The following is a 13,168-nucleotide window of genomic DNA, read 5'->3' as shown; positions in this document are numbered from 1 at the left end:
TTATACTGCCAAGAGTCTTGACTCAAGACCAAGAGTGATAAATTGAAAGAAGCCGATGCGACCGCCGCGAAACTCCGGGATCATATTAGAATTTAAAATACATGTATTACCGGTACAGTATACTGTCGAGAGCAAGAGTGATGGTCATGATTACGTCTGGACCTTTGGGTGAATCATCCATCATTCCGCAAATACCGCCATGAGCAGCATCTTGGTCGCCGATGTCGACGAGTCCGCGACCCTGCAGGCGACGCTGGCTTTCCTAGACACCTGGGAGGCCCCAACGATAAAGAGTAGCATCGATTCCCCCCTCTTAACATCCCACGCGCCAGCGCGATGCCTTACTCCGCAGCACAAGCAGCAACAAGACCAAGGCTCTCGAAGCAAGAAACCGCGACGCCAATACCCCAACAGCTCGTCAACTGTGCTGCAGCGGCGCAAGAAGGCTGAGATCCTTGCGCTACGGACTCAAGTGGAGCAACTGGAGGTGCAGTTGGCGCAACTTCAGAAGGTTCCAGGCGCTAAATACGCTCTTGACGACGTTGAAGACGCTCTACTAATGACATCAGATCATCTGCCACAAAGCTGGGCCGATCACGCCGCTGTGCAGTATAGAGGCCGATTACAAGCCGAGAAGACCAACTTAAAGTTGAAAAGTATTATGGCCAACCAGATCAAAGTCAGTGAAGCTTTGAGAACGCTGCTACAGAAGACGGCAATACTGGAAGACATGGACTTCCTGCATCCAGATCCATGCAGACCATTGGCTGATGGGCTCTACAGCATGACGTTACTGGAGAAGAGAGTCGAGAGTCTGTATCTCAGAGCTGACACCGTGTTTTTTAAGACCGACAAGGCGAGCTCGATCAATGTGGAAGCGATGGTGAAGCAGAACCACGCACGGTGGAAATCATGTCCACCACACCAATGTTGTGTCCCCTAAAGGTGGAATGTTGTGTCCCCTAAAGGTGGCGAGTGAGACACTCTGGAGATGGTTTTTCTATTCTTAGAAAGTATGAACGACTAAATCTATTTAATATGCAGCCCGTTCGAGAGCGACCAAATACTTTGGAGAGAAACTACACGTTAGTACTGGAGAGTTCAATCGGCACGTTGGATGTCAGAAAGCAGAACTTTGTACGCAGATACGAGGAGGCAGACCGCATTGTGGTCGTTTGGGCCGATAGCTTGCGGTTGCCAGTACAAGTTGCAGTTTCGGAACCAGACGTGGATGTTCATCACCCCGTCGGCCGACGCTCCTAAAGACGCATCGGTGCTTCGGACATTCCAGCAGCTTTATGTCGACGACGAGGACAGGCGTCCGATGCAAAGCTCTTCGTTCGCTGAGGAGTCAGCGTTCCAGGAACTTAGCAATCTCTATCGTCGCTATCTACAATCACAACAGAGTGTAATGATGGAAGAAACTCGACCGACATTCGGAATTGCTGTGTGAGGGGACTGCCCATTGTTGAGTGCATTTTGGTGGAGCTGTTAGCGCGGTGAAAAGGCTTACAAAAGTTGCTACGATGTCTCACTGATGCTTCCACACGTACATCTAGTCAGCCGACTGCTTCTATAACGTGTCATCATCTGCTTCAAGCTGGAGAACGCTCAGCGGTCTACCTTTGCTTCATCAACCGAGTATTTATCAAGAAGTATATCTACTGCACAAGACATCCAGCTGAGTAAGGTTCCGATGTTTTTTGAACCCAACTGCTGCCATTTGACGCATGCCTTTATGGGTTCTTGAAATTGTTTTAGATGGCTCTTTGTATTTTTGAATACATGTACGCACAAGACACGTCCAATTGCAAGAATGACCTCAATAGAACAATGACAATGCTACGTGGTCTCAAATGCTAACATTAATATTGAGAAAAAGGAAAGCGCTTTGAGCCCGACGAAGAAGTAGCAAAAAATGACCACAGTATATGTACTGCCAACGCAAGTTTCAAACTGATCTTTCGACTATTTTGTTTAGTACATTACGACAGTAACATGTCGAACAAAATTCTGGTTGTTGTGAGTGGCAGCGTTAATTCGGCGTATAGTCTACAAAACTACACGTGCTTGATAATGCTAACGCTATTTAACTACAGCGATTCGAGACACAAAAGATAATGGAGTCCTCTTTCGCCCTACTGGTAAGACTACACAATTATCGCATTCGTCCTATTCCATGAATTCGACGGTATAAAAGTGGTGGAGCTTGACGATATCCCGGACTAATTAGCGGGAATGATATTAACAGCGAACGTCTCCTACTCGTTCACTTGCAGAGGTCGTGTACGATGTCTGGACAGTGAGCACGACGGAAGAAGTAAGCGTTAACACACTACTCGCCCCACACTTGGCAGATCGGGAATTGCTGATGCTTCACCCTTGGTGGACTCCGTTAGAAAAAAAAAATGTCAACCAAGTATCTAACGGGCGAGTGACTACCAATACTAAAAAGACTTCTGGTTTCTGAGACTGTGTCGTCCAGTTCTCATACTCCCCTGAAACTCGAAGTCTTCCTTAGCTTGTTTGAGCGTCATCTGGGTCGGATTGTAGTTCTGGTTCTTCATCTGTATCCCCATCAACTTGAGTACACAGGCATTCGACACCAAGCTGCTTTCGATGTTGGCGAAACTTGCTCTTACCCAATGGCTTGGTTAAGGCATCAGCAGGCATGACCTTAGACGGCATGTGTTTTATCACAATGTAACCAGCATCGACATAGTCAATAACCTTGTATACCACCAAGTCTAGACACTTGATTTTGTGATGTCCGCTGGAAAGCGTCATGACCTGAACAGCGGCAGCATTGTCCGTCCAGAGAAGAGCTGGAAGCTCGACAGGAACTTGTAGTTCGACTAACAAGTTTTGTAGCCATCGAATTCGATCTGCACAGCAACTGGCTGCTGTGAGCTCAGCACTGCATGTATCTTTAACTGCACTGTGCTGTAGCTTTCTTTGATATGCTACAACACATCCACCAAGTGTTACAACTTGGCCAGTAACAGATCGACGAGTGTCCATATCATTGCCGAGGTCAGCATCAGTATACCCAACGATAGAAAGATTGCCCTTTGCAGAAACGTTTGGTAGCACCAATCCATAGGAACTAGTCCCCTTCAAATACGTAAGAACGCGCTGAGCCAGTCCAAAATGTTCCTCTGTATAACAGTCAAGAAACTTGCTCAAGACACGAACCGCGTTCGCGATATCGGGTCGCGTACGACGCACCAAACACTGTAGGGAACCAATAATTTGGCGAAATGGTAGATCACTTCTGTTTAAGTCAGGTTCGTAGGGTTTCCTGGGTCTCACAGGTTTTACTTTTGGGTCCATTGGAGTACGGACCACACGAGCAGTGTGATCGCCATACTTTTGTGCTGAATGTACGACGCTTGTGACAACGTGACTCGTGTCGGTTCAACTTTTACATACATAGCCAGCAAGAGGTTGATCTCCCCCAAGTCCTTTAGCTTAAATTCACTCTTCAACTGTGAAATTAGCCACGTAAAACTCTCAGTTTTAGCCGCAATAACGACATCATCAACGTAGACTGTAAGGAAGATAGGAGAGTCATCGACCCACTTGACGTAAACGCCATCTGCAATTATGCTGGATTTGAAACCAAGCTTCACTCGATATCTCTTCAAAGTTGCGTTCCAGATCCGAGGAGCCCGCTTTAAGCCATATAAGCTCTGCTTCAACAAGCACACATGACCAGTGCCATCGTCGAACAACTCTGGTCGCTCCACATACACGTCGACATCCATCTCACCGTTTAGAAATGCCGTAGTGAAGTCAATTTTTTTTGGCGAAGCGCCAGGTCATAGTAGAATGCGAGCACAATGACAACACGGATTGCCTTCATGCTCACGACTGGAGAGGATACTTCCCAATAGTCTGAACCAAACACTTGCTCGAAACCCCGGAGAGTAAGTCGAGCTTTGTAGCGTATAATTTCTCCGTTTTGATTCTTTTGATGACAAACACCCAGCGACTGGTCATGATCTTAGTGTACGACGGACGATTCACTAAAATCCACGTATGATTCGCTTGTATGTCAGAGAATTCCATTTGCAAAGCTTGCCACCATTTATCACCATCAGGACCTGCATGCGCTGCACGAAGTGACTGGGCAGCTTGTCCGTAGTTGAGATGAAGTAAATGGCAAGCGAATAGTCATGTAGCCTTACATTTGGACGACATGTACGTGTTGATCTGCGAAGCGTAACAATTGGGTCTTTGGTGTGTGTTTTCCGACGTCGCTTAACTTCAACCAAACCCGGTCGTCGCTTCTTTTCAACATGTTTTGTACCTCTCCTATCATCTTCATGTCCATCGACACGAATTGTAGAAGTGGAGTCACAATTTGGAGTATCGTAAGTCTGCGCTAGCTCCCCTGTTTGTCTGCGTTTTGCTGGACCTGAGTTGATTTTATCAAACTCAAGCTACCCCGCTCTTCTAACTTTCGTCTTTTCCACTACATCGCCCCCAACCTTAGCATCCATAGGACCGACTCATTCGGAGCTATGCAATGCCAGTGCAGTTTCATCGCTGCTACAGGAGCTCGAGTGGTCATAAAAGGAAGTCTCACATACGGGGATTGAAACAGGTAGCACCACACCAGGCTTCTTCGCGTAGAACTTGTCAAGCAACTGATCCACTTAATCAGCTGCCTCTGTCCACTGTTCGCAAAACTTTACGTCACGAGACTCCGCAATGTGTCCGGTAACAAGATCGAGGACACGATATCCAGTCGTGGATTTAGGATATCCTAGAAATAATGCCTCTTTCGCTGTCGTATCTTGTTTACCTTTCCGTCTTTGCTTAGGGACGAAGTACGTTGAAGCACAGCCCCACACACGTAGACCAGATACATCAGGTATACGACCTTCAAATAGCTCGTAAGGTGTACTGCCATTAATGGCTTTGGACGGTGAGAAGTTGCGTATTGTTACCACAAACTTGAATGCCTCTCCCCATAGTTTTGTTGGAAGTCTACTGGTTACGAGGAGAGCGCGAACGGATCGCAGTACTGCACCATTCATCTTTTCGACGAGACTGTTTTCTTCAAGTGTATACGTATTTGTATACAGCGGACGAACTCCATTGTCTCGGAGGGCTTGCTGTAGCTTGTGATTTACAAACTCAGTTCCTTGATCAGACCCCAGGAATTTGACAGGTCGCTCACATTGCTTTAGCTGTAAGATCAACGTCTTCAAGTTGTCTGTACATTGAGACTTTTGACGGAATAAGAAGCTCCATAGGTATCGTGAGTATTCATCCTCCACGAGCTTAAACATCACGTTTCCAGCAGCCGAAACCTCACCATAGTGACAGACGTCGGTCATCAGTGTTTCACAACACCTCATTGATCGACATGGAGACACGTTCTTGTATGACATTCTTCGCGATTTTGCTAATGTACAGCTTAGGCAATCCATCGCATCTCTAGTGCGCTCACTAGGAGAGATCATCATGCCTGTAACCATTTGATCACGGTGGAGCTGCTGCAATGCTGCAAAATACACATGATTAAAGCGAATATGCCACCGAAATATCGATTCACCTCCAGCCACAAATGATGCAACAACTTGAGGTGAATTACACAAACCACGAGTGCGATAGTAACCTCGACTCTTGACAAACACTATTGCTGTCAGCCCCTTCCATAACAGCCGTCTTGGAGGTCCGCCCTGAGGATACTGTGACTCACATTGATAGCCTTGCTCTTCAAGTGCATTAACACTTAGCAGATTAACGTGGCATCCAACAACATTACGGACTCCAGTAAGAACGCAGTCAAGCGCTTCTCCAGTTTCGCCACGTCTATCTTGTGTGGATAGGAAAGATACAGGCAATTGAGACACCAAATGTTCCGTTGTTACTTCTCCTGTCCACGATTCATGTGGCGTGTTCGTCTCCACGTAGTGCGGGAACTGTGTCATCAGTGACCGGTCAGCGCAGGTATGCTTAATAGCTGCTGTGTCTAATATCCTCTCCAACGAATTAGAGGTATCAGACGTCGACAATAATGTAGACCCAGTACTTGACACAGCACAAGTATTTTCAACACGACCGATCATTCCCAATGGTGACGGCTGAGGAGGTCCACCTTTGTTTCCCCATATCCTCTAGAGCTATCCCCAGAATTGTTGCCACACTTTGCATTTTTAGCATCTACGTTGCCGTGCTTCAGATCAAATTTGAGCTTACGACACTCAAATTTGTGATGGCCTTCTTTATCACAATAGAAGCACTTGCCCTTCTTTCGTTGACCAGGACCAGACTTTTGATTGGCTTTGCTTCCTCCTTCACTGCATTTAGCTCCACCAGATTGTGCTCCACTGGGTTTAATCCAGCTAATATGTTTACTAGATTTGTCACCAGTTATCTGTTTCTTAGCCACGTGCATGATCTTCGCGTTTTCCTCTTCCTCATCGCGGACGATCTCATCCATCTCGGTCTCGGACTTCAGTGTGTTCAAGACTTGCTGTAGAGTGGGTCGGGACCCGGGAGCCATAATACGAGAAAACTGACGCACGACATCTCTGTGTGTCTGCACTACTCCCATGAGAATCACGTCCACAGTGAGATCATCATCGATAACTCGACCCAGGTTAGCTAACGCACGACGTGTATCGTGAATCTCCTGAAGCCAAGAATCCATCGTCTGCTCACGAGTGTAAGTTGCGTGGAAGAATTGCTTCAATACCCACACGTAATTAGAAAACTCAGGCTTAGTATGGTGTGCTTCCAGATCTTCCAACATTTCCTTGCCAGTTGGAAGATCACACATACGCTCAGCGTCTTCAACTTTACCACCACGAAGCAACGTATCTTTCATAAAGAAGTCCAGCATATCGTAGCGTTGTTGAAGCTCCCCATTTACAGTCGGACGCTGTACGGATCCATCGATCAGACCCCAAGCATTAAATCGGTGTAAATAGGCCATATCTTGGGCACGATAGAGGTTAAAGCTTCCTGCCATTTTTGGTGGGTTTTTGTTCACATCCATCGCCAGGTAAGGCGGTGGCAATGGTATCCTTTGCTGCTGTTCTCCACTAGCGTGCAACCTCGCTGGAGCATTCACCACCGGAGTTCCAGTCAAAATGAGCGTTGAAGTTGGTGAGCTCAACGCAGAAACAGACTGCGGCAGTGGAGACTGAAGGACAGGAATCCCGCCAGTACCACCAACCAACGGACCTACCAGTCCAGCCGCTACTGACACTGCAGGCGTTGATACAGCCATCATCCGTCGCGACGCGGTCGAAGACGGAGTACCAAGTAAGTCTGACATCGAAGGCAGTGTCCACGACATCGTCAGCGTTCACGTTAGTTCTGGAAGTTTACTCCAATCTTGGGCTCATAACCCTAACAGCGAACGTCTCCTACTCGTTCACTTGCAGAGGTCGTGTACGATGTCTGGACAGTGAGCACGACGAAAGAAGTAAGCGTTAACACACTACTCGCCCCACACTTGGCAGATTGGGAATTGCTGGAGCTCCACCCTTGGTGGACTCCGTTAGAAACAAAAATGTCAACTAAGTATCTAACGGGCGAGTGACTACCAATACTAAAAAGACTTCTGGTTTCTGAGACTGTGTCGTCCAGGTCTCATAGATATACAAGAACGAGAGAAGATGATCAAAAGCCTCTTCGTCTCTTCCACGACCCATACATGACCATCATTCTCGCTCGAGCGGATATGCATTATTAATAATGTTTGTACGGAGAAACGCAGTGGAAATTTTCAGTCCGATCCAATGCTGAAGTAATCGCTTCCAGTAAGCTTGAGCCCGTACACATGCCCCACGAGAAATGAGCGGTAGACCTACTATACGTTTGACGGGGTATGACATGCCGACCACGGTACATTGTACTCAGTACAATGTACTGTGCGGTCACGAGTCGTGACCGCACACAGGATGAAGTGTTCTCACATCGGCCCCGATGACCGATCAGGGTTGGCACAAGCGGGTTTTCGAATTTGTCCCTAGTCACCAATTCCCGGTTACCAAATTGGGAATTAGGCTCAGTCTAAAATCGTCCCAAAAGAGGGATGGACCAATCAGCGATCTAGTTTGCGTGATATTGGGTGGGTGGTGGGATTTCACAGCAAATCGGTATTCACCGATTTGGTATCGATATCAGCTTACTTTAATGAAGATTTAGCACCTCTATTTCGCAGCATCCATGCGACTACCGCCAAGGTACCAGTACAAAAAGTTCAATACCCACTCAATTCCCACTCAATTCCCAGCAGGTACCAGTGGGAACCCTGGGAAAATGAGCAAAAACCTGGGAATATGACATCCCTGCGGTGTGGGCGGCCCACTGGGCCCGAATTGGACCTCACTAATTGCTGTCGTCAGCTCCATTACGCGGCTGCACATGAGATCTTCATAATCATTAAACCGCATCAACATTTTGTCATCATAATCATGTGAGCCGATAGACAGGAACCACTACGCATTGCTCGATTAGCACTGAGCACCGCTGCTTTTTCATCTCTCCGGTACCAAATATGAGTGTTTTGATCGAGGACGCTATGCCGACCGTGGGGGAAGTTGTAGCTTTCATCGACTCGTGGGATACGGAAAGCGCCAGTCCGGGCGACGTCACAAGCAGCGAGAGCGAAAACGAGAATATGCTGCTTGATTCACTTGATGGTGTGCTGACGAAGGCGAGTTTTCTACCGAAGAAGCAACCGCAGCCCAACGACAAACTCATGAAGAAAAAGAGAAAGAAAACCCCGGGAGCGTCCACGCGATTACAGCGACGCAAGAAGGCAGAGATCCTGGCTTTGAGAGCTCAAAGCGAGCACCTAGAGGGGCGTCTGGGTCAACTAATGCATAAAGTTGACCGTAGCGATGCTCTACTTAGTCAATGTGGGTCTTTTTGGGCTGCGGTAGCAGCAACTCAATTCCATGAGCGACTCCAGGCCGAAGTAGTCAACCAAAGATTGCGCACCATCCTCACGGAACAAATGAAGTGCAATAAGGCCTTGCGTGAGGTGTTCCGGGCGCATAATACAATGAGCGTAAGTGCATCACTTGACGGTATAAAGTTAAGTCAGACTGACGCTATTTTATCTATTTTGAAATGTACAGAATTTGGATGCTGTTGTCGGGAAACTACCGGGATCTCCATTCCAATATCCAGTCCAATATCCAGTCGTAAGTGACTCCTTTGCTACGATTGGTGAGCTTGAAAAGATGGTGGAGGACTTGTACATCGACTCTGCAGCGGTATTTCAGCCCACCGCACTTTCTTCTAGCAGTTGTGAATTGCACGTGAAACAAGAGCAGAACATAGCGCAGGTGTATGAGATCTCAAGTACCACATCTCTACCATGTTCGATACAAGAAACTTGTGCAATGTTCTGGCGCGACTATCTGACTGTTCACCATAGCAGCGACAAGTCTTATCACTTCGTATGTGGCAACAGCTCTTAATTAGGTTGTTGTTCTTAATGTCAACTCTTGCGTGGTCGGGCTCCTACCAGATTCGGCAACGCAAGCCAGCGTCTGTCGAGAAGAGCTTCAAGTGGCTACTTCAAAGTGGAGGGATAGTGAGGGAGGTCAACGGGTTTTCTTTCGTGCGAAAGATCGAAGAGCCCAACCGAGTTGTTCTGGTCGAAGCGGATCGCTTGGTACTACCGTCGGACGGTATTCAAATTCGTATTCAGCGCTGGACCATCATTAAAGGGGCCGAGGACGGGTCAGATTCAGAGTAGGCGGTCAGCACGTTGATCCAGCTCCGTGCTGAGTGCACGGAAGGGCTTGCATCCAAGACAGAAGACCTTCAAGATGTAGAAGATCTGGTACTTGGGGTTCTGAGTATGAGATTAAGAGAATATCTCGAAAAGCAGCAAGAAAGGTTTAGTCAGAGCGCTCGCATGATAGGCGGATGGCAAGCCCACTGAATTATACAAGTTATGTTAATGATAGTGAATCAGTGTTAAGGTCAAAGTTAGCTTTAGTACTGTATTGCACAGCCTGCACGACGCTAACATAATCATAAGAAGCTACGGCTGCGCGCACTGCACTTCCAAGATAGGAGGAGCCCAATCGACTAAGCTTCGCTTACAGTACAGTATATTTGGTCGTAAGAATTGATATTCCGCTCCTTGAAGAATGGTTTTCATCCATGACACCGGCCCATCGAGTCGATGGGCCGGCACGGTCGATGATCGACCGTGCTTTTACCTCAAAGTTTATGGACCAACATCGCATGACGCACTTTTCGCAAAATGTACAGTATTATTTTGCTGTTATATATTAATATGAACAGTTTTGTCAAATAAAAACTCAACTCGGACTAATTTTTGTGACTAAATTTAAATACTGATTACATGCCGAAGACGAATGATGAAGCCGGTGTGAGCCGTACCAGGTCATTGGCTTCTTGCGGGATCTAGGGTGACTTGACAAGTCCACGCCTCGTTAATCTGGGCTATTTACGTAATAAAATGCTGAGTGCAAGTCGAAACCCTTTTGTGCAGCACAAAATTACATTTACCCCTCCAAACCGGATGCTGCATAATGCAGTTTAGATTTTAGGCTTAAACCGAATATATGCAGTTTAAGCACATTTAATCTTAAAGTTTGTATTGGCGCCCTTTCCCCCGACACATCGGTATACAAACCGCAAGTCAAAATATTGTGGCGTTTCTGCTCACGCGTTTCTTTTTCCACCGCGGGGAGTGAGCGCCATTTATCAAAATTTGTAAAATGCAATTTGAGAGGTTTTGGGATACTGCAACTGATTTGCATCACTTTGCAGAGACAACGGGCAGGATGCCGGTGCACGAGTGGCTATCCAAGACCGTAGCCCCGCCTTTTCAAAATCTCTCTCATTTGAAAATTTGCGGACCCAGAGCGCAAGTCGACTTAGAGAAAATGGTGAGAGCCGCTGGCAGGGTGCTGCGTGACTTTGAAGTCACTGGACGCGACTTATCGTTTAAATCGGTGTGGAAGGAGCTGAAAAAAGATGGGTGGACGCGCAAGCCACCCCCGCGACGCAGTTTAGACGGCCGTTATTTCTACATTCGGCCTGGTGAAAGCACAACTGGGACTGAAGGTGTCCATTTTTTTCGAGGCGAGGAGGCTGTGCTTGAATACTACGCTAACGGTATGTACTGCTTCTATTAATCATTTTGATGTAAACTAATTATGTTGAATGACTACAGTGCTGCGCTCTCATGATCCTCTACCGAGTGCTACTCCGCATATGGCACCTGGAGATGCCCAACTGGCGGCAGCTGCTGAAGTCGTACGCCAAACGTAAGCTGCTGATATCCTGGGCGCGGAAGCTCAAGCTCAATCTACTGCAGCCCCCTTACCAGCAATGCAATCTCCTTCAGTAACCCAGACACGTGCTGCAGCAATTCAAGCTGATGTTGCAACAACCCAAGCTGATACTGCAACAACTCAAGCTCCTGCTACAACGACGGTGTGTACTGATGAAGCTCCTACTCCAACAACTCCATCACCGCCTACTCCAACTATTCGCAAACCAAAAGGTAAGCGGCCAGCAAGGCGGTCTCTTATTTGCAGCGCAAGTTCAATGGCTATTACGCCACCTCGATCGATACGAGCTATTGTTCAGCCGCTAATAGTAACGTCACCTCATGTAGAAGGCTCGGACACAACATCGCCTTATGACGACACACAAATTCCCGACAATGAGTCTGTCGAATCAGCGTACTTTCCTAGCGAACCGGAGCAAGGTATGTTGTATTGTGTGGTGCATAATGTACTACATATTGGACATCTATATGCTGCATATTGTACTGCATGTCCAGCTGCCTATTGTCTTGCCTATTCTGATGCATACCAAACTGCATATTGAGCTGAATACTAAGCTGTATTGATTTTTTCTTGTCGTAGATGATGATTGCAAAAATGCAGAGATGGTTGCCCGGGGAAATAAGTTGCTAGCCGATACCACGGACGACTTGAATGTGGTGAAGGATAGCGAGGCCAATGTTACATATGGAGCTATTGAGTCCGGGGACGAAGCCGAAAAGGCCGATGTTGAGACTGGAGAATATGACTCAGATGGAGATGTGGATGGAATGGTGGCTCCTGATGATGTAAGCGATGATCCAGACGAAAATGACGCAGAGATTGCCGCAGAAGTTCTATTTGGAGACCAATTTTTGGAAACATTTGATGGTGAAGATGAAGTACTTGCTGGAAATCTGAAAAAGGAAGTACTGAAGGAAATGTCAGTGTCTGGGTGGGAAGACGTGGAGGAGCCTGACATCTACGAGCATTTGATGGCTCCGTACGAACCTGTGAACGACACCGGCAATTACCCAGGACTCAGACAAGGATAGTCTGGGCCATCTGCTGATGCTCTTCGTCATGGAGATTTCCCGTTGGCGCTGTTTTTCTTTATGATGCCAGTCGTGCTGTGGCAGCACATCGCTTCCTGCTGTAATGAGTACCATCGGGAAATGTTACCTCAACGGATTGATGCGTCGTATAGTAGATACCGCAAGAAGTGTCAAAGAGACCCGGACCTACCTCGGAAGACTCGGCGTGATATCCAGCACGAAATGGAGGCCATGAAGCCAATAATGCCGCATGAACTGTGTCGGTTTTTCGGGTTACTAGTGGCAAGAATGATTGCACCCAACCGTGAGAAGCTAACAAATCACTGGAAGACGGCAGATGTTGGCGCAATATCTCGTGGGTGTTTCGGCTCTGTTCTTTCGCGAGACAGATTTATGGAGATCTCTCGAAACCTCCATTTCAATTCCAATAGGGACCCCCGAGCGCTGACTGATCGCGCATGGAAGATCAGGAAAGTTGTGGAGGTGCTGCAGAAGACGTTTTTGCGGGGTTACGTGTGCCCTCCTCACCTAGCGTTTGATGAAGCTGTATTGTCAAGCCGATCGTCGTTCAACAAGATGCGTGCCGACATAAAGACAAGCCCCACAAGTGGGGCACAAAGCTTTTTATGTTGTGCAGTGCGGTTACGGCTTACTGCATTCGGTAAGTTTTTTTTTGGCCGTAAAGACTTTTTAAACTGAATTATGCATCTTGTACTGATTATTTTTTTATGATGTATATCGACAGTTTTGAAGTCTATTGTGGCAAGAAACAGCATCTCAGCGATGCTCATAAGCCGGATATGAAGTCGGGTCCAGCAGCAGTAG

The 13,168-nt window shown here is 47.2% G+C and overlaps 1 protein-coding gene across 1 annotated transcript; it reads left to right on the top strand.

The window, feature by feature from the left end:
* Window positions 1–912: 912 nt before the first annotated feature.
* On the top strand, window positions 913–1,453 carry PITG_09153 (uncharacterized protein; the record flags this gene model as incomplete). Its single annotated transcript, XM_002903425.1, has 4 exons — window positions 913–934; window positions 981–994; window positions 1,045–1,167; window positions 1,214–1,453. 4 exons carry the CDS (start codon window positions 913–915, stop codon window positions 1,451–1,453), a joined length of 399 nt encoding a protein of 132 aa, XP_002903471.1.
* Between the last annotated feature and the right edge of the window lie 11,715 nt (window positions 1,454–13,168).

This window comes from Phytophthora infestans, genomic scaffold (assembly GCF_000142945.1).
Source record: "Phytophthora infestans T30-4 supercont1.14 genomic scaffold, whole genome shotgun sequence".
Lineage (NCBI taxonomy): Eukaryota > Oomycota > Peronosporomycetes > Peronosporales > Peronosporaceae > Phytophthora > Phytophthora infestans.
Note: the sequence above shows the minus strand (reverse complement) of the source record. Positions and strands in the feature narration are given on the sequence as shown.